Genomic DNA, 21,433 nt, shown 5'->3' with positions numbered 1-21,433 from the left:
CCAAGCAGAGGCACGCCTCAGGGGACGGGCACCTTAGCCGGCAGCAGCCAGGGCCCTGGAAGGTTCACACCCAGATAGACTACATCCACTGCCTGGTGCCGGACCTGTTGCAGATCACAGCTCTGCCCTGCTACTGGGGCGTGATGGACCGCTACGAGGCTGAGGCGCTGCTGGACGGACGGCCAGAGGGCACCTTCCTGCTGCGTGACTCCGCCCAGGAGGACTACCTCTTCTCCGTTAGCTTCCGCCGTTACAACCGCTCTCTGCACGCCCGCATCGAGCAGTGGAACCACAACTTCAGCTTCGACGCCCACGACCCTTGTGTCTTCCATGCTCCCACTATGACAGGACTGCTGGAGCACTACAAGGACCCCAGCGCCTGCATGTTTTTCGAACCGCTGCTCACAGCGCCTCTCCATCGGACCTTTCCCTTCGGCCTGCAGCACCTGGCACGAGCCGCCATCTGCCGCTGGACCACTTACGATGGTATAGGCTCTCTGCCGTTGCCCCCTGCAATGCAGGACTTCCTCAAGGAGTATCACTATAAACAGAAAGTACGAGTTCGCTGGCTGGAGAGGGAACCGCCACTCAAGGTCAAATAGGGTGGCCTTCTCCAACGCCTGTACACACACTGCAGGAGGATTACAGAACTTGAGAAATTCCTCGTTAGCCAATTAGAGGCTATACTGACATGGCTCTCTTTCTGGAGGGGGGTGGAATTTAAATGTAACAAGCTATACAAGATTCATTCTAATCTTTGTTTTAGTTATTATTTACATCACAGAAAATACATATGATTATATTCAGTATAACGCTGCCTGGCAAGCACACGTTTTTGTGTTGGACAGGTTGTTTCGACAGGGAGGGAAGGCACAAATATCAGTGCTTTGTGTCTTTTCTCTCCTGCTTTGTGCTAAATGTCTGCCTGATCCCACAACATCACCCTGCCTGTAGACCTGCCTGCATGCCTCCCTTGTTCATCCCAAATTGCTATTTAGGCCCACATGGCTACATTGTACAGTTCACTTTGTGCTTTCTCTGTTTTTATTTTTTCTTCCTTAGCTTGTCAAAGCACCTAGTGGAGCACCTTCCCCAAAAGGGTTTTAAGGTGTGTGTGTGTGGGTTGAGAGGGCAACTGGAGGTGCTATTGGTCTATTGCAGTCAGAGCTTGTCCCATGGATAGAGCTACATAAGGCACATTCTTTGCCATCCCTTTTGCACGCATGAGAATCAGCCAGAGACAGGGACAGATTCTGGGAGGGTCCATAGAGTTCAGGACAGCACATCAGGGAAACGACGTGCTTTCTAAGGACTATTGATTAGTCCTTAAAAAACACTAGCTCTTCTTTAAGCAGTAACAGTGAGTGATGAATAATAAATCAGTCTGCTGTGTCCTATTTTGTGAGCAAGCTAAACTTTATTCCCACTGAGCGGCATTGCTTTCAGAACATTATTGTAAGGAAATAATTTGACAACTCTTGCCATTGTTACAGTTGTCAGAGCAGTCACTGGCCACAGGCACTTCAGCTCTGTGCACACTATTGTGCATGTACTTCTTCCTGAATGAAAGTTAGCTCCTATGCTAACGTTTGAGCAGTGTTTATTGAATTGTGTTTTATAATTTAGTTTTACTCACCTGCTCCCTTCAGTTTGTATCTTTTGGTGGCATCTGGCATACGGACAGCTTCACCCCCCCCCCACCGCATCCCATTTTGTCATTTTTTCTTCACGAGACACTTGAAACATTGGTGCAGATGGCTTTGCACTTCGGTTACAGTAAGGAATGCTAATAAGGCTTTGCAGATGAATTAAGGGAACATGTGTAGTCGATGAAAACTATGAAAGTTCAAAATGTCCCTTCCAAACATGATCTGCTCAAACTAGTGAGGCTTGTTTTTTTCATGGGAGACCCCATATGGTCAAAGATCATGGGGAGCACATTTAACCTCACGTGACACTCAACAAGAATCTGCTTGTTAAAATTGTGAACGACAACTCCCATATTGCCCTTTTCCTTACTAATTGATATTTCTTTTGAGCTCTTTTTATGAAGCGCTGTGTCACCAGCAGGAAAGAGCTGATGTACCCCTTTTCTTGGGAGTTGCAACTTCTGACTCTCAAGCTCTCAACTCCGACAAATCCCCTCGTAGCCCAGTCGCATTTATAGTCCTAGTTACAGCATCGAGTGCGGGCAACACTCAACTCTCGAGAGGTATCTCTTGAGGGCTTTAGTTATGGAATCTGAATGATTTCAGTTGTGTGACTTTGGGATAAAAACACTGCTGGCTAGCCGGTCATTTCCATTATGTTCTCGTTGTGAAGAGAAAATAAGTGTAACCTATGTGCCTTTTTTTAGAGAACCATTGATCTCGTTCCATAATAATTTGCTCTGTAGTCCAGACTTGGAGCAGGAGGTGCTTCGGATGCCATCAAATGAGACTGAAGAGAATAATAACGATGCTCTAAGCTCACTTACTAATGGTGCTTAGTAAGTTTTTCTAACGGATACAATTGTAGTGGTGCTACGTTGATTAAGCTATGACAGATTACTGAAATGATAAGTTGTATTAGTTAACATCTGTTGTCACTCACTAATGCATGCATTAGTCTCTTGCCACATTATGGCCTGTATGGTAGTATTAGGTTTGTTAGTGGGTCCAATGCCAGCCCTATTGTAGCATATTTCAGTGCAAGATATCCCTCACATGTGGTTCTTGTCCGCAACTTGACAAACAGATCCGAGTGAGAGGGCATGAAGGTTAACTCTTCACTGTGAGCATTTTTATCTGAATTATCCAGCTTCTGATGCCCAAGTTCGCCATCAGCAACACTGTTTGTTTTTATTCTTGATTAGTAGGAAATACACATTACCTGGCTTTTTAAAACTACATTTGTTGAACTTCTAATAGAAGACGTGGTTCCTTTAAGGCATTCAGAGAAGAGTTTTATAACATAAATATCATTAATTGGAAAGTATGTAGATGAAAACCCTGCAGGTAATCTGCAAAACTGAAATATTAAAGCATGAGATCATGATCACTGGGTAATCTGTACGTTTTCAAACTAGTTCATATTTTAGTTTGTGTGTTCGCTCAGTCGTGTTTCTATCAGCCCGCATACGTGTTAAAGGTTATTGTAGTTCTCGTCTGTGAGGATGAATCATGAACAAGTTTCTTTACCCATGAATATCTGAGTCTGTGACCAAAGCTCTCAAACACAGCTATCTGTAATAACTAGTAGGCTGAAGCTTATTAATGTGCTCAGTGGTGTTGAAATAAAGCGAAAACTATATTTCAGATTTACAAACGGAGTGGAAGTCAGCTCCATACGACAGTAGACCTTTTGTTATGCAGGTGGTAAAAGCTAATTGGTGACGGTCTCTAGCCAGTTTGAACCTTTTATTCACTGTATTGTGATCAGAACATTTCCTCACATAAAAGTCCCAAAAATGTTCCACTGCCCTGCACTTTGTTCTCAGAAAGCTTGAATCCCCGTATGTGTCCGAGTGGCAGGAGTGAGTGAGTGAGTGTTAAGCCGAAGGGGAATGAGGTCGACATTTTGAGTTGCTCGTCCGTGCACTTTTCAGGATTTTTTAGCATCCACACTGTCAAAGAGAAGAAATGTATATCTATATGAAAGCGCACATCGTACTATCTTGCTCACTGTCACCTGTCCTATCAGGCTACTTCCTAGCAATAGCATACAACTCCCTACAGTGCCCCACCCCTCTTGCAGGCACTAATCACAGGCTAATTTTACCATGTTGGGATATAAATTTACTGGGTACTAAAAGGGCCACTCTGTTGCCTTATGGCTGCTGTGTGGCTGAAGGAGGCCTTTTTTTTGTTATTATATCCAACTGCGCTCTCTCCCATCTGGCCACATCCCTAACATCCCTGTGCTGATGTGGAGGTGACTGTGGGTGGTGCAGAGCGAACTAAGGCCTGTTTGTCCTACCCTCTACTCTCTATCCAACCCTGCCAGGGCGATGTTAGGCTGAAGTTAAGGAGCAGGAGGAGGAGGAGAGATGGAGCAGGCTCACTGAGAGCCCTGTTGTGGCAACAGCGTGCTCACAGAGTGGGCTAGGGATTTGTTGAAGTAAATAGCACTTTAATTGTGTATTTGTGTTATACAGTACAGTCTGCAAGTATTAGGAAAGTGGGCTTTTTTTCTGTTGTGTTTGCTCTTCAGTATATTGGATTTGAAACGACAGGTGGGCTTAATGACAACTCAAAGCTTTAACTTTAAAGAGTGCATAAATATTGGGTGAACGTGGTAGGAATTGTGCTGCTTCTTGTACAAACTTAAGTCATCATATTAAGCATTTAGTTGAAGATCTTTTGCAATCAGCCACTGCTGAATTCTATAACATGCTCATGTATGTGAGCAGACATGAGCTGCTTCTTTTGGTATTTTTATGCCTTCAGTCTGGTCTAAAACATGTGAAACATCCCGCTGCTTTGACCTAAAATTGGGGCATTGCATATGAAAACGGCTACAATTCCCGCTCTATACATCCAGTATCAACACTCTTAAACATACCAAAAGCAGAGAGTTGGCACTTGAACCTGTTTATAGTCACTGCTTCGTCACCAATATGCTGCATTACAGAGCCGAAACAACTGAAGAACCTTCTACCGTCCAAATATTTCCAGACAGCACTGTTTGTGTTTTATCTCAAGATGGCGAGACTTGTGTGAAAGAAAAAAAAAGCCGGTGGTCCTAAAATATTTCACTTTTGTTCAGGCGTCGTAAGCCGTGTCGATGGAGTTGCGTCCTCCACCGCGCTGCAGACTCGGTGCGTGCGTGGGACTATATTAGTGTATGGACAGAGCCACACGGAGGGTTCCAGTGGAGGGGAAGCTAGAGTCGACCGTGAGGGGTGATGACAGTGACTCCTATGAACAATGCCTCTTTGAACCCCCCCACACCCTCCGTCCCACCCCCTCATTATTCTCAGGCAGGCCCATTGCAAGGAGAGTCCCAGGACCCTCGCAACCCACTTTTCCCCATGGGAAATATCTGACATTAACCGTAGCACATGTTTGCCATATAACCCGTAGATTTAGGAGAGAGAGAGGAAAAAAAACAAAAAAACATTGTACGTATGACGGATGATGGAGTGATATAATAGGAGCCTGATGAAAAGAAGTTTTATTCTTCTGTGGTGCATTAACTGTCTGGAACACGCGTAACGTTTTGCACACACTTACTATCACATTTCTTTGGACACCTGCACTACCCCAGGTATTGACACACATCGGCACGCCCCCGCCCCCTACGCCAGGGATGTGTAAACATGGACCACATTTAGCCAGCACCACCCTTTCTGTGTTAGCCATGAAAGGGAAAGCAAAGATGGGTGTTTACGTGTATATTCTATGTTCTTAATAAAAATAAAAAAAATTAACAAAATGCCGTGAATTGAACTATTTTGACCTTATATTGTCATTAGTGTGACACTATGTAGCTGCACTATGAGAGCCTCGTTTGTGGCAAGAAACCACTGGGTCTGGTCTGGATGAGAGACAGGCTGGTCGCGTCGCTAGCTGTCCCCATTAAACTACAGCAACACCCCCCCGATAAAGGACTCCTACCCCGCCCCACCTCGGTACTCGTGGTTTTAGCTCTTAGAGGACAAACAAACAAAAAAGAAAAAAAGATATTTTAAACATGTTTCATGTTCCCATATATATTTTAGAAAGCTGGGTCAAGTGCTATATGCAAACAGAAAAAGATGTATGAAAGAATTATTATTTTTCATTATTACTTCTCCCTAATATGCAATGGAGTGTAGTGTAACAATGGTTGCAATCCTCTGTCACTTTAATGCTGTATGTGCACATTGGTTGCTGTGTGGATGTGGGTGCCGAGGCAACAGGACTTGACAATGATGGGAACTAATGGTTGTCACTCTGCAGCACCGCCGTGTTCCCAGACCGCCTTATTCGTTCTGACCAATCACAAAGAGCCCTTTAAATCCTGGGGGCCACAGCCACCGCCACAGGCTGACCGAGCTGTCGTCAGGCGAATATCGCTGTTCCATTTTCTTCTGCTTTTTCCTCGCTTTTTTCTTTCCTTTTCTTCCCCCCTTTTTTCCCCTCCCTTCTTGATGTCAGGTAGGATTTGGAGCGTGTAAATGGCATAATCATGTTCACATTTCACTGTCTGTTCTGTGTATCTGCTTCACCATTCAAAGAGAGAAAAAAAAACAGTCGTTTTCCAGTATAACCTGTTCATTTTTAAGAGCCGTATGATGCGACACTTGTAGCTGTCACTCTTGGTGCTTGGCTTATGCTTCATTGTCTTAATATTCCAAATAAAACTGTTAAGTGTAATCCACACTGGCCCATGATATACTATTGAGTATGGTTTTTCTTTATCATGACGCAGTACACTCCTTGTGATCTAGCAGTGAGTCAGGCTGTGATTTGGGGACGTGTGGTGGTGAATCACTGAAGGCAAAGGCTCCACTTCCAGTACATATTCCAAATAAACTGTACTTCAGCAGTGTAGTCAAGTTTCCCACTAACATGTTGATAACATCACACTTAAATCATTTCATTCTCTCGTGGCAGCACTGATTGAGTAATAACCCACTTTTAATCCCTGTGGCTGTTTATATAAAGAGCGATATAACTTTATAAAATCAAATGTGACAACATACTTTGAATTTAGTGAGACCTAAAAGTCACATAATTTACTTTCACCACTTTTAAAATCTAAATTTGACATGAGAATCTCAATATCACCACATATATTCCCACATATTGTCAATTTAAATGCCAACGGATATAAAAATAACCTCAATTTCATACATAGTCCATTAAGTCCTTAACAAGGAAATTCCAGGCATTTAACAATGAGTGCGCGCTCACACACTCATTCAGCAGCTAAAATAAAAACTGCTGCAGCTCCGAGTCGCGGCTTAGAGGCAATGAGGCTGCTTTACTAAAGCAAGCTACAGAAATGTTCATGTTCAGTGATTGTTCAGGGTTCCCACACACCTGGAAAACCTGGAAAATGTATTAAAATGACCAAGTATCCTGAAAAATCCCTCGCTCAGATCACCTGTAAACCTTTGTGCTTATTTAGTTTGAAACCCGACTCTTGGTAGGATGATACTTCACTTGTGGTGATCTATTTTGACGTCGAGTCATCAATGTTAGAAGAAAGCTGTCGTAAACTGTAGTCAGTTTGTTGGAGACCGCAGTGGAAAAATCTGCTGCGGTGAGAGCGGCCAAGAGCACCACCAAAGCGAGCTCAAGCCGATTGTCCCACCTACCTGTAATCAGCCTTCATGAAGGAGGATAAAAGCTGGGGTTAAATGTGTCAGTACCAGGCCTCCAGGTAAATTAATTAATTACTGTTTGTGGGCAAGAAAACTCCTTGAAAATGTCCTGGAAAGTGGGAACCCTGTTGTTATACGTTGATGGAGATTCCCCTGGACTCGACCTGTGGACCCAGAAAGGGCAAAAATGGCTTCACCAGTGGGTTTTCTTCTAGCTGTAAATTGCATAAAGCCCTCACAACCAGCCTGTAAGACACAGAGGATGATGGGATAACACTGTGCCTCCCACCTGCCCAAAGAAAACGTTACACCAATACAATTTACAGAAAATAAGTAAAAGTACTAAAATAAATCATATTTAAAAACTGATTTATTCTTCCCTGTTCTTTGATTTATTTCCGTCTACAAATATTGTTTATTTTAGGTCCACATTTGAATCGATCTGGATGATTCTGATCGACAAACTTCTTTGCATCAGCAACTAACAGGATACAGAAAACAAATATGGGAATAAAGCAAATGGAGTAAAGTAAGTAAATACAGCTTTTATTCAGAGCAACTAATTCATACAAAAATGAGCACTGAGGAGAATGAGAATCTCTCCAGTTACAGGTTACTGCCTTGTAGTCTCACCTATAGTGTGCAGCTGCTGGTTCCAATACACCTCCTCCCCCACACACTCCTCCTCCCCCCTGCCATACCTTCAGCCTAACCCCCTCAGTGAGCCCAGCAGCAGCTATGCAGACAGACACGACCAAGCTGCCTGGAACTTCACAGTTAAGTATTTGTTCATTTGAAATGAAGTATAAATAGCATGTGGGTTATCGGTTTCAAGTTAGCTACCCAAGGCTTATGAATAATTGACGCTCACCCAGGAGGAGGGTGAGGGTGAGGGTAAGCTACCATGCAGGGCAGCAAACTTCCTGTGGGCTCAAAGAGGACGAGAAACCATCAAAACTCTGTAACAAACTCACATAAATTTACTACAGTGCGCTCGTATCCGCGCTCTCAAAACACCGTCTCCTGTTAAACCCTCTGGCACAACCAGAATAGAAACCAAGCAATAACTCTCCAGCAATAAGTTGTGGAATCTGGAGTTGGATGTGGGTCACTGGCGAGAGGAGGAGGACTGCAGATGATGAAGGTCTTGTCAGTACATCAGCAAGCCAAACCCTCCAGATTTCATCTTGAGTGTGGCCCAGTCAGCTGTCTGAGACGCCTCCTTATCGGCCCGGCGTGCTGGCCTCTGCTGTACACTCTGTCTATCTCTGGTTGGCACATTGAGCTGCAATAAGCAGTTGTTGTTGGCAGCAGCATCAAAAGACGATGTCAAGGGTGAGAACTATCGCACTGCTTTCAAGATAAAACTTTTCTTCTTGCCAAGAACCTTGTTTTGTGTTTTTATGTCATTTGATAATGAGGGTTCACACAGAAACGCAGTGCTTTTTGGGTAAGAAGCACTTATTCAACACACTTAAATAGCCCGGTTCCACATAGCTTGGCAGTGTACAAAGGTAACATAATCTGCCTAGCAGCACCTCTGCAGCTCACTAGTACTTTACAGAGAGCCGAAGTTAGTCGGGAACTTCCAGGTTGTGTTCCAGAAGTAAGAAAACCTCATTCAAAACCCACAAAAACAGTCAATAACTAGGAATCCAACCTTGGAACAAAACCTTATGTTGTGTGGCTCACTGCATAAGTCTAGAAAAGGATGGTAACCTTTAAAAAACAATCTAATATTGTTGTTTAGCTGCCTTTACACAAATAAGTGTAAATAAACAGGCAACAGCTAGCCTGGCTCTGTCAGACCACCTACCAGCACCTCTGAAGCTCACTGATTAACATGTTTTATCTTGTTTGTTTTGAACAGAGTTCATAAGTTAGAGTTTAAAAGTGCTTGTAGGCTAATTTTGTTACCTTTTGGGCAGAGCCAGGCTAGCTGTTTCCAGCCTTAATGCTAAGCTAAGCTAAGGCTCAGTGTACATACATGATAGTGGTACTAGATTTTTTTCTCATTTAATTCTCAGTAAGAAAGCAAATAATCCCAAAAGATTGCAACATATTTGGCAATGAGGGGAGTTATTATTTCATATTTTTAGTGTTTACTATCTGCACGGACAGTTTTACAGCCCCGTTTTCTGAAATCATCAGCAGCGTGTGTGGGGAAAAGTTTGCTCCTGTCATATTTCCTTGGGCTCATCTGACTCCTGTCTCACTTGTGAACTAGTTAGGCTTTTCATTTCCTTCACTTCTCGTGCTCTGAGCCCACATTTCTCCCCACTCCCACAGTGCTAAGCCCAGAGCTCAACACAGATACACACCACATGGCTCCCTGCGTGTTATCTGCACGCAAACTACAGCAACGCTGGCAGGAAGAAGAGGACGAGAAGGAAGAGCACAGAGAGAGGACAGAGAGTGAGTAGAGAGACACTGCTGCTGCTTTTCCAACGTTGGAGCGCCGCCAAGTCTGTGGCGGCAAAGTGAGCGTTGACCTCCAGTTAACCTTGCGTGGGCGCACGTAAACAGACAGGCGCGCGCTCACACAAGGCTTACATCCATATTTCATTGCAGAAATATATCCGCCCGACAGTATTTTACACCCACTGCGGAGCTCACCTCCCAGTGGCTGAGAGGGCCGAGGAGGGCCGGGCCATGGAGGCTGCTCCTCTTCCACCGACCGAGCCAAGAGCAACAGGGCCGATCGCACAGTCGTCTGGAGCAGGAGAGTGGAGGCAGCTATACTGGGGCTCAAAGAGGAAGATCCATCAGTCCATTTTTCAACTTTGTTTTGCCCTTGCTACATGTCAAATTTATTGATCTATAACTATTACTGGATCTGATTCACACGTCTGAACAGATTACAGTTAGTGGTGGCTTCACCTCATGACCTCTGCCCCCGACAGACCTCCTGGAAAGCTGATTCCCCACCTGTTCAACATCTGCTGGTAAAATGAAGTCCAGGTTCTTCTTCACATAATATGATTAAAGCCATTTATATCCCCCCCACACCTCCCTCCTCCCCTCCGAACCACGCTTAAACTCCTTCTTCGACACCCCTTTTCTTCGTCAATCTCTCCACCCCTCCGCTGCAGAGAAGTTGGACCACATGTGAACAGTCAGTGAACGGCATCTGGACTGACCTCTTTTTTTTTTTTTTGTTCTCTGGCAGAGACGCTGGAAAATTTCAGTGGGCATGTCCTGTTAATTCCTCTGTCTTTCCCCCCTCTTTCACTCCTTCTCGTTCTCTATTACTGTCTCCCTCCCTGATCCTATCTCAGTCTCTTTCTATACGTACATATAGGGGGTTTGGGGGCATATAGGGGTTGCAGGGGTTTAGTATGTCCTATCTATCCTCTTCTTTCCCCTTTGTTCTGCTCTCATTTCTACCACTTTTCTTCTCTCCCATTCCCCCCGTGTCCTTCTCCTCCAGCGCAGTGTATCATTGCTGCTTGGCTGGCCTCTGCCTAAACCCTGGGCTCGTTCAGCAGCCCTGCTTACTCTCACCCTCGGCCTCCCCGTCGCTCAGCGAGCCTCCGGAAAGTTCTCCTCGCTCGGAGCGCTGGCATCGGGAGCCGAATCCATGTATGTGTTTATGGAGTTCTGACAAATTCCTTCCTCCTCGCTCTCTCTGTTGCGTTGCAGATTTGACATGCGAGCATTATATTTAATCCCTCATTCCCCGTGCAGGCAGAGGCAGTGCGGTGGAGGAGCTATGGGGCCTGGAGCTGGAGCTATGGCCTCTGCGGTGGCTGGTGCACCATTATGGAGGCAGTAGGACAGGCGAGCGATGGGCTCAGATAGGCCTTGTGGTAGAGCTATGGGATATGTGGTGGAGCTGTATTTTCTTATGGCAGGGTACTGCCTGGGTCATTGGCACTGGGAATGCTGGTCACTCTTTAATTAATTGAATTATGAATAAGCTGCTCCAATCCACTGAGTATTAGGTTCTCTGGTGGATATTGAAAAAAACAACTGGGGCTCTGCCTGCTTTTGTCTTAACTAGACCCAGTTTCACCAAAGCCACATTACAGCTAAAGTAAAACATAAAAATGCATAGTAAAGTTACCACACATAATGGTATACCACATATGCTGCTATAAGTATAAATCAGTCCCATAACAACCCTGTTAGTAGACAGTTTTGCCTTCCGCCTGGGGTCAAATTGCAGTTGCAAAGATACACTATATCGGTAGTTTACCCTGTTGGGTTTATTCAGAGATGTCACATGACTTCTGAAATGCAGCAAAATAAATTCAATTGACTTTTAAATGTCAATTAAACCTCTCTGGACCTCAGCTACACCCCACTTATCTGGTGCACCACAGAGTTTGAAAGAAGACTATGGTCCTCAGTATGCTTCAAACAAAGTGCTTGCTGGATCATATAACAGCATCTGAAACCCCATTTCCTATGGCTGAATCAGACGGAGCCGCGTCGGAAGTGTAACTTTCCAACAAGCTCGCTCACTTAAGGAAAGATTGACCAGGTGTGGAGAGGTTTGTACTTCCTTTTTTTAATTCCTCACTTCCATCACTTTTCATGTGTAAGACCAACATCACCAAGGAGAGGCTGTCTGATAGCGAACATACTTTAGCCTTTCGACATGGTGCAATAACACGCCGTGCAACCTAATTTGCTTTAAGTATATGAATGCTAGCAGCAAATAGACTAAAAATGGTATAAACCAAAGTCCCAGGAAGAGTGCCAGGCTTTGAAGCCAATTTGACGTAGTGACCAAACTGTAACTACAGCTTTAAAACAGTGGATCCATTTTTTGATCACTACCCCTGCGAAATGACAGAATTTTATCCATTCGGTCCGATAACATTTGGAAAGTCTAATAGAGAGAGGCACACGATCAAGGCATTTTCTCCATTCAAGTTAGCTGAATCTTTAGCTGCTAAATGCTCCACTATGTCCTCTAGCTAGTTGCTAACTCTGTCTCCTGCCTCTGGTTCAGGCTGCTGATTAGAGCGGTGAGAGTGAACAAAACTAGAAGAACTAAAACAATGAGCTGAGACGCTAAGAGCTCTGTAGACCACCGTGTGGGACTGTACAGAATTTTTATCCCTCATCCCACATATTGAGACAAAGTCCCACATTCTGATTGGATCAAATCACTGCAGACACTTTTCAGAAATCTGGCTTTTATTTAACGGCGGTGAAAGCTGTGCACACACGAGTCAAGTGCAGGTTAACCGGTCACCGTCTTTGCTACGTTACGCCCAACACGGAAAATTGAGTCACCACAAAGTCACCAACTATGCAGAGTTTGACAAATATGCTGGAAACTACCACAAAGAAAAGGAAATGCAGCTGCAGCAGAGACTCAGACTTGCTGTATTTATTTAGCGTGGGATGCTGGAAAAGTTGCATTCAAAGTCATTCACATGCTAAAGGCCTAACCGCTAACAGTATATATAATGGACAGAGCTTCCTGGTCTGTGATTCGGGGCCAACGTGGAAGTGTCTTAAACCTGCATTCTATGTAATGGCCAGCAGGGGGCAGCTCCATTGGCTGCAATAAAAACCAATAACATGCAGTCTTATGGAGAAATGAGCCGACTTCTCACTTTTTTAGGTTTAGATTTATTAGCTCAGTAAACGGTTTCCTAATGAGTTTATGGTCTCAATCTTTAGTTTTAGTCTTCACCAAACTCAGATCAAACTGGCAGTGCTGATCAAATATGGATCTAGATTCTGTTACTGAGGTAACATGTTTTATTGTTTATCTGGAATACGAGAGAGACCAGGCGAGACGCCATTGTTTCCTGCTACGGACGGGTCGAAAACTGCACAGCCAATGAGAGCAGCTCAACTCGCAGTACGTCACCTCCACTGGCTCCAACAGACTGCCATGGCGACGACCATGACGCCAAACTGGAGGTTTTAAAACGGGACTCCACAAACCGATGGGTGACAATAGCTCTATTGTGTGCTACAGAATCAACCGGAGGGTAAAGCTCAGAGATGTTACTAGCTAAAAATGTTTATTTTTGAAGTTATAGGCCTACAGACACATCAACATTTTAAACTAGCTCTCAGTATTGGTGTCCCACACAAACGTACTCTTTGTCCCACATTTGGTTTGTTGGGATCTGGTCACTGTACTGTAGAGCTGACTGAGGGGCAGCTGCAGAGTCGGGTGATAATTGTCACTACAAGTGATAGCGTTCACATTTCTCATAGTCATCTGGCCCATTATAGATATAAAAGTACTAATTAGAGCAGCTTTAAACCAACTGAATAACTAAGTGACTCGCCTAAAGCCTGGCTTCTGTGTCAGTTAGAATGCCTTAGTAATTTGTTAATGACTGTAACAACACTGATGGATCCTCTGCATGTCCCTTTACTGTCCTGCGAGCCACGGAGTGAAACAACAAGAAAGACAAAGAAAACGAGAGGGGATCAAGACAAGACAGTGAGAAACTAGGCTGTTTTGCGGTTTCCTTTCCGGGCCGGCTTTCCCAGAAGAGTAATCAGCTAAGGGTGACCACAAAGGAGCCCAGAGGCTTTTCATCCAGGCCCCAGGGTCTCTTCTAGGCTAAGCAGGGGGGGTTGGATGGGGGTTGAATCACCACTTAACTATCACACTGGCCCCTCTCTGTGTTTCCCAGTGAGTCACACAGCTGTTGTCACACCACTGGGCACCAGCTATATGACCACAACCCACCCAGGTTGTGGAAGGTTCACTTGTTTTGTTAATGTGTTGACATATTTTCTCTGGCAGATCTGGTCCCCATACGCTGTGTACACGCTGCTGACATGTTTTATTTTGTCTGTCCACCGTGACGTAACTCTGCTCCAGGGAAATAAACACAATAAATGAGCTCCTGCGGTGTTGAATGATCTCCTTTGACGTAGTATCGAAATTGAAGGGATGTTGTGAAGGAATGTTGAGTCAAGCTCCGAGCCGAACTACAGTTTTATGACACTTTCAGTGAATATTTTCACTTGGACTTCTCTAAATCTTGTACGTGACCTCATTTTTATCCGTGTTATCTAAATGCTGTTTGTTTTAAAAAATGGCCTCCAACCAACTGAGTGTGAGGCATGGCAAAAGTTTCCTTTGGTGGAATTCTAAAGTAATTTTAGCCACTGTTTCTTGCAATCTATCTTTTCACTAGAAAAGATTCTTGGAGCTCGCTGCTCTTTTCTCAGCAAGGCTCGGCTTCACATCCTGCATGGGAGCTGCCCAAAACAACCACAGGTCATTGAGCAACTCCACTGGAGCTGTTGCTTGTTGAGAAACATGCTCAAGGGCATCTGCGGATCTCAACCTGCGACCTTGAGTCACAGCTTTTTATATCTACCCACATATTCTCAGGTAATCTGACTCAGGCTTTGTCCAATGCTGTCGGCACATTTCCAGACATCAGACTGTTTCCCTCAAGCTTTACAATTTAAAGATATAGTATGGAACATTTTGGCATAAAAAAGGTCTATAAACTCTGGCTCTATGTGCAATATGTAGTTGAGTTGCGTCATATTCCCTTTGTGCCTGCGTCAGCGTTGTGGTTGTCAGCCAGAAGCTGTCATATATTGANNTGAAGCCACATTTTTACCACCCACTGTTTAGATCTTGGTGCTTTTTAACACTAGATTGGAACAGGATGAAGAATTTTAGTCATCGGACGTCTGCATCAGCAATGGTGGTGAAGACAACAACTCCCATGATCCCACGCTGCTTCACCACATCATCAAACTTAATTATTGTTTTGATTTAAGAGACGCCCTAGTGGCAGAAATTATATACTGTACGTATAAGGAATAATAATGAAGGATAATTCTGGTTATTGTAACTTTTTTGCAAGTATTTTTGTAGTTTTGGCCTTTCTTATATTAACATTGTTATTAATTTGGTCTCTAATATAACTAATTTCTGAAAATAATAAGTCCAAGACTTAAAAGATAAGTCTGGTGACATTCAAAATATGATAATGATCAATGAATGTACCCTACAAACACGTATTGTGTGTATCCAAAGCCGGATATATCTTATTCCTGCTTGCCACAGAGCTCCTATTAAAACCACATGTTCCTTCATTACCATGAACACACTGTAGTTTATTTTGACTCAATCCCACATACACCATCCCACTGCACCAAATAATCACCAGAGCAGCAAATGTGTAATAATACACAGCTTAAAATAGTCCCCAACCAATGCTCTATCTAGTCTCCTGCTGTTTTAATGGCCTGCTGGTGCTATTTTCATATTATTTGGCCTTTTGAACATGAAACTATATTAATGTGTGTTATTTGTGTTTTTAAAGAACTGGATCTTCTGAAGGAATGAATGGGCTTGGCCCTGAGAGCCATAAACATGAGGAAGTTGGAAAGTATTGACACACAAAACTATCACATCATTGTTTTGGCTGTTTTCATACAATCTGTTGACTGTAACCAAAGTGTAGAATATTGCCATCCTTTAAACAAAACCTCAAAAGATGCTATTTTAGCCAAACAGGGTTGGGGGTCAAACAATACCGTTATTACCCATTGTCCATTGTAAACATCCGTCACAATTTATGGAATCCAAGGTTCAAATTTGAGACATTGTGGGCAGTTTTATTCCCAAATGAAGTAGTTTAAATAACTGTTGTCAAATTATGATAAAAACTATTAGACCTCAATTGTAAAAGAAAATGTAATTATCCTTTCAAGAGGTAATCCTTGTTCCTACCCATTACTTACTCTACTTATTCCAAACAAATCAGACGCAATAAATTCATAACTTTATGAGTGCCAGAGGAGAGGAAAGACCTACCCTACACCAGTGGTCGGGACCCCCACTTAGGGGTCACCAAAGCTTAACCGGGGGTTGCAAGGCCTTCTTGATTTTAAGGGATGTAAGAAAACTTTAAAAATACAAGACACAGTAGGCTTATATCTCAGCAGTTGGTTCACTTTTGTGAAGAAAAGTAAATGTAATGTCAGCAAAAACAGTTCTGAATGATTTTTTTTAAAGAATATAAAAAATTGGATAAAAAATTTCCCCAAAAAAGGAAAATGAATCTGTTCGAAGAACACAAGACTTCCCTGCATTTACTTGAGTTCACTGTTTGTGGTTCATGTTGACATTTTTTTGACATCCTATATGTATAAAATATGTCACTTAGTCAGTTTACTATATGATAGAAAATGGGTCCCTTCAGGAAAAAGGATGGGAGCCACTGCCCCACACAATGTGTTCAGACGAGTAAATATAAACTTATGATAAAACGCTGTCGATTAAATCAGATTAGTGGAATATTCATTTGGATGAGCTGCAGTTCAGTGTCATAAGTACTATAATATAACCATGTATACTTCAGATATAGCCCTTTACATGAACACCAATACTTAGCATTCATGCTGGGTCAGTGCACAGGTCAGTCGCTACAGCTGCAGCCATGCTGTGAGACACTCTGCTTGAATGCACACAGCCATTCTGCTGCCTGTTGGATGTATATTTGTAGAGTGACCTGTGTAGTCTACTGTCCAAACTTTGTCTTGCACTGCATGTGAGGTCTCGTGTCTTCATACCATATGGTACACGATATAAATGATACCAGTGTCCAGATAGATTTCTGTGCATTTAATAAGCTGCTTCTGAATCTGAAATGCCTGTAAAAAATTACAGCAAAAAGGGATTGTGGGCGATTTGTTGTCTGGGAAAAAATGATTCATAGACTTTGTAGAGAAATTCTTTGTTAAAATAATCAAAACAGTGTTTCTTTGCTGGCTGATTCGCGTTAGGAACATATGAAATTATTTAAACAGCTCTTTTTTTCGCTATTTCGACAAGACAATTTTAGGTGTCAGTCCTAAATCAAATGCAGTGGTGACTCACAGTCTTCTGGGTTTATCTGCGGTGGATCTCATGTGAAGACATGGACAGTTCACCAAGGACCTGCTGTTCTAGGGTGTGATGGCGGAGGCAAAGCACAGCATTTGAGCCTGCCTGTGGTCAAAAACACAGCGAGCACTGCAACAGGAAATGACAGAACTCGGCACAGAGGCTAAAAATAATGCCCGTTGTTAAGGGAGAATAGAGCCGGGGAGGCAGCGGAGTACAGCAAATATTATTTCAATTAAACCGCAGGCCCAAAAACCACGGCCTTCTTTTCAGAGAAAAACCCAGGTGGCTGCCAGGGGGAGAAAAAATGAAAGTGAGGAGAGGGAGAGGTGAGGAGTTGAATTAAGTGGAGTCAAAGGTTGGGTGGTGGTGGTGGTGATGGTGATGGCCGGGGCCAGGGAGGTTTCTGAGTCAAATTCCTGTGAAGTTATGCCACAGTGCACTGACTCAGAGAGGACAACATGCACTTTTTTGGGGGGTCTTTTCGCAATGGCTTCCACCACCTCCCTCCCTGACTTCACTATTGTTACCAAGAGAAGGAGGGGGAGGAAGGAGGAGGGGTCTGTAATGTTGGCATCAAACTGACTCTAACGCCACTCCAGTTCACCTCCCCCTTTCCTAACCCCACTCTCACACACACACAGGCATACACACTGGCAAGCTCAACACACCCTGGCACTCAGCGGTGCCGAGCTAAGAATGGAGCACTCCTTCAGCTCACGCAATGTGGTGTGCTGAAATTTCCTGCAATAAAAACGTGATTGGGAAGATACCCATTAAAACGTGTGAGGAAAGAGGAAAGAGCCGAAAAGCTGCCAGCCAACGAAGAATGAGAAAGCAAAGAAGAGGAGGAGGAGGAGGAGGAGATTGATGGAAAGGAGGGGAGTCTTGTAGAGAAAAGCTAGAGGAAGAGAAGGCTCAGGAAGGGGAGGTTGAGGGATATTCTCCTCGCTGACCACTGGATACCCTGCCACCCTCTTGCATGAAAAAAAGCACATTTGGCTTCTTTCGCGTCCTCTCTCACTCCTCTCTTTCTCCTTTTTTTTCAAATCCTGTTTTCATTTAGCACATGGCAGCGCTCCCTCAAACTCTTGAGTTTCCCAAACCAAAAGCTATTTCCTGATTCACTCCCTCTCTCATATAATTATTCTGCTGGACCGTGTTTCTCAGTTCTTTTTTCAGGGCTTCTTTTCCAGCACTGCCTGTTCTGTACTCGGGGTGACATCACAGCCTCGATGGGGCAAAAGGCGGTCCCGGCTCGTACTCTGTAGGTCAGAGGTCAGGGCCGCTCCCACTCCTTCACACATACTTAATTCTTAGACCTGATGTAATTTTATGAAACACTTTTGCGTAGGATAATAAAATTTGGCTGAGTCACGTCCTCGAATGCAGTCATTTCAGGTTCAGAACTTGATTTTTAGGAACTTGCAGTGAAGGAATACTGTAACTTTTACGAATGTGTCAACTGTACGTGGACCCTTGTGTCTTTTTGGGTGTATGAAGGGAGCGAGGGTTGTTACAAGACATTTTCTGAGCTCAAGTGGGTCACATGGTTAATATGTTAAGGGGCCTTGTTAAAGGCTGCGGTATTCACCCCATAAATGGCAGCATTGTTCCCATTCACACACACACTCGCACTTACACTGAGGCTTTTTACACCATAACTGTTCTGAATCACTCATAATGTGCCCTCAAATCTGCTGTTAAAAGTGCACACTCAGTCGCACGGGGCGTAACGGTGCAGTTCAGCCTCTCTACCTGCGCACTGTGTGTTTTTCTAGCCTCTCTCTCTCTCCCCGTCTTTCTTTCTGCTGCTGCTGGTGGTGTTGGCTGTGTTACGCTGCATTGACAGTCGGCTCTCTCTCCCTCCCAGCTGTGTGCTTCTGTCCTTGTTCCAGCTGTTTGGGTGTGGCTGCTGCTGGCACCACGAGAAACCTCTACAAACTCGGGGAAGTTGTGCTCATTAATTGAGTGCCGGAGAGGAGGCCGCGAGAGGAGAGGCGTGCTGCAGATAGATATTGTATGCATGTGTTATTGTATGCATGCTAACACAATGATTAGGTCAGGGACTCATATATACTCTACTGATTGCAATCTACTGTTGCAACATACGACAATTTCAGCTAAGTAGCAATGAATGTAAACACCACGTACAGTAAACTGGTATTTAAAGCTGCTCTAATCAACATCTTCATGTTAAGAATTACATAATCTGGTGTCGTTCATAAGGGATGAACTCAGAAAATGAGACAACTCTGCAGTTCCTACGGAGCATTTTAGCATCTTTCAGCTCATTATTTTGTTTTTGCGGCCCACAACTTTTTACTGTTTTGGTTCACTCTCAGTGTTTCTCATCAGCCTTGTTCCCAGCACCAAACAGACAAAGTTAGCAACTAGCTTATGAACAAACATAAAGAAGCTAAAGAAAAGTCAGATATTTTTATTCAGGAGCTGCTGAAGTGCAAAACAGAGCTAAAAGGAGAGTGAATGTTGGTCTTATTTTCATCAAGTGGCCATAAAACTCCAAATGAATGCTAATGTTGCTCTGTGCCTGCAGGATGTGTTATTAGGCAACTGTTTGCTAATATGTTAGCACAAAGGCTTTTTTGTAAAAGGGTAACTTAACCCCTAAAACCAGTTTTTGCTGCTGGAAACGTGTGTATATGGGTATTTAGTAGTGTTATTGATCGATTCTGGTCCAAACGTTTCAACACAGGTGCCAAAACCTGACATGAAGAGTCCAACGGCAGCTGCTCACAGTGCAGTTAGCTCAGTTAGCGCTAACCACCGGTAGCTGTATTCCTGCTACACTGAGCGGTAGTCAGTCCATCACTCAGGTTGGTGTTACCCCTTGTGTAAAAGACTCCAAAGACAAAAGCCCTCTTTCTCTCTGCTGCAGAAATTACGAGTTTAGTTTCACTTCAACCCGAAAAAGCTTCTAAAAAAGCTATGCCTGCAAATTTTCCAAAATAAAATACAGTCTAAAATTAGCAATATTATCCTTTAAATAAGTAAACATCGACTAATAAAACTTACAATAACTCTACAAAGTAGAAAAGTAGTACAAACTGCGTAAGTGATTGAAAATCATTGGCCACGTGAACGGCAAACATATACAGCAGCTGCAGGGTAACATGGGAAGAGCAGATTATATTTAGGACCCATCATACCAGTATTTATGACAGCAATATTTCACACCAGGTTCAATCATTTGAATGGAACTGTAGCATTTCATGTCGAGTTCAACTCTGGGGCACTTTTTACACGCAAATTTATACAGTTGACCCATAGCGACACTGCTTTGAATTTATCAATCACGTAATGGGTGGTCAGACTGTGAGTCCAAAAGGCTCTCCAGTTTTATTTGATTCTCTGGCAGAGTAAAAGTTGCAATGAAAAGAGAATAGTGGCATGGTTTGCACTCAGTTTTGATACAGGGTCAAACAAATGGCATTAATGGATGTTTTTACTGTGTTCTTTTTTTATTTTGGGATTTTCCCCCCTGTGTGTCCCAGCTTGAGAATGACCGATTCCCCTCTTACTGCACACTTTAGCTACAGCTTCAAGTACAGTAATGACAGTAAAGAGACTATTATGCATTGTTGGAACCCAAATTTTATCTGCCTTTGACTTGGAATTACTTCAGTGAAAATCTGCAAAATCCTCAGTGTCTCTGATAAAAAACAAGCGGAAACAGAGTAAGACAACGTAAGAATATTTCTGTCTCAGATATCTAAGTTGATTTGTTGAAGTATGCAACGTATGATCTGCAGCCTTTAGAAACCTTCCAACTTTCCTCCTCATGTTTTCACTTAAAGCAGTGCTAAGAATAGCCTGCAGACTAGACTACAATATGCACTGTAATAGCAGTAGAAATCCTATACCACTCTAGAGGTCATACAGTGTGAATGCAAGTGCTGATCATGAGCTGAGAGAGCACATATGAGTTTGCCCTGCAGAATATAGCCTACATGTGTGTTAAGTCGGGAAGCATGCATGTCTACGAGTATAAGTGTGTGCGCGTTTGACCTTATGGTATGTGATTGGCTGGTGATGAGCAGGCATCTGCTGTGTGAGGTTAATGTAGCGTGCCAGAGGTCAGAGAAGAGCTTAACACCGATGACCATGATGTAAGAGTGTACATGCAGGAGAAGCTTTTTCAGGCCAGCTGCTTTCACCATGGTTACGACCACCAAGATGCTGACACACCCCACCTCTGGAAAGCAAGTTGTTGCTCAAGAGGAAATGTCTTAACGATCAATGCAAATAGACCCTCATAAACAAGGTTGCGCAAGCAAAAA

The 21,433-nt window shown here is 43.6% G+C and overlaps 1 protein-coding gene across 1 annotated transcript in view; it reads left to right on the top strand.

The window, feature by feature from the left end:
- Positions 1–5,089, top strand: part of socs5b (suppressor of cytokine signaling 5b) — a 12,726-nt gene extending 7,637 nt beyond the window's left edge. The window contains exon 3 of the mRNA XM_035663119.1: positions 11–5,089. Within this exon, the coding sequence (XP_035519012.1) occupies positions 11–602 (592 nt within the window). The 3' untranslated portion in view covers positions 603–5,089. The remainder of the gene's footprint in view (positions 1–10) is intronic.
- The last annotated feature ends 16,344 nt before the right edge of the window (positions 5,090–21,433 follow it).

Source organism: Morone saxatilis, unplaced genomic scaffold (assembly GCF_004916995.1).
Source record: "Morone saxatilis isolate NCDOM2014 unplaced genomic scaffold, NCSU_SB_2.0 Contig19, whole genome shotgun sequence".
Lineage (NCBI taxonomy): Eukaryota > Metazoa > Chordata > Actinopteri > Moronidae > Morone > Morone saxatilis.
Note: the sequence above shows the minus strand (reverse complement) of the source record. Positions and strands in the feature narration are given on the sequence as shown.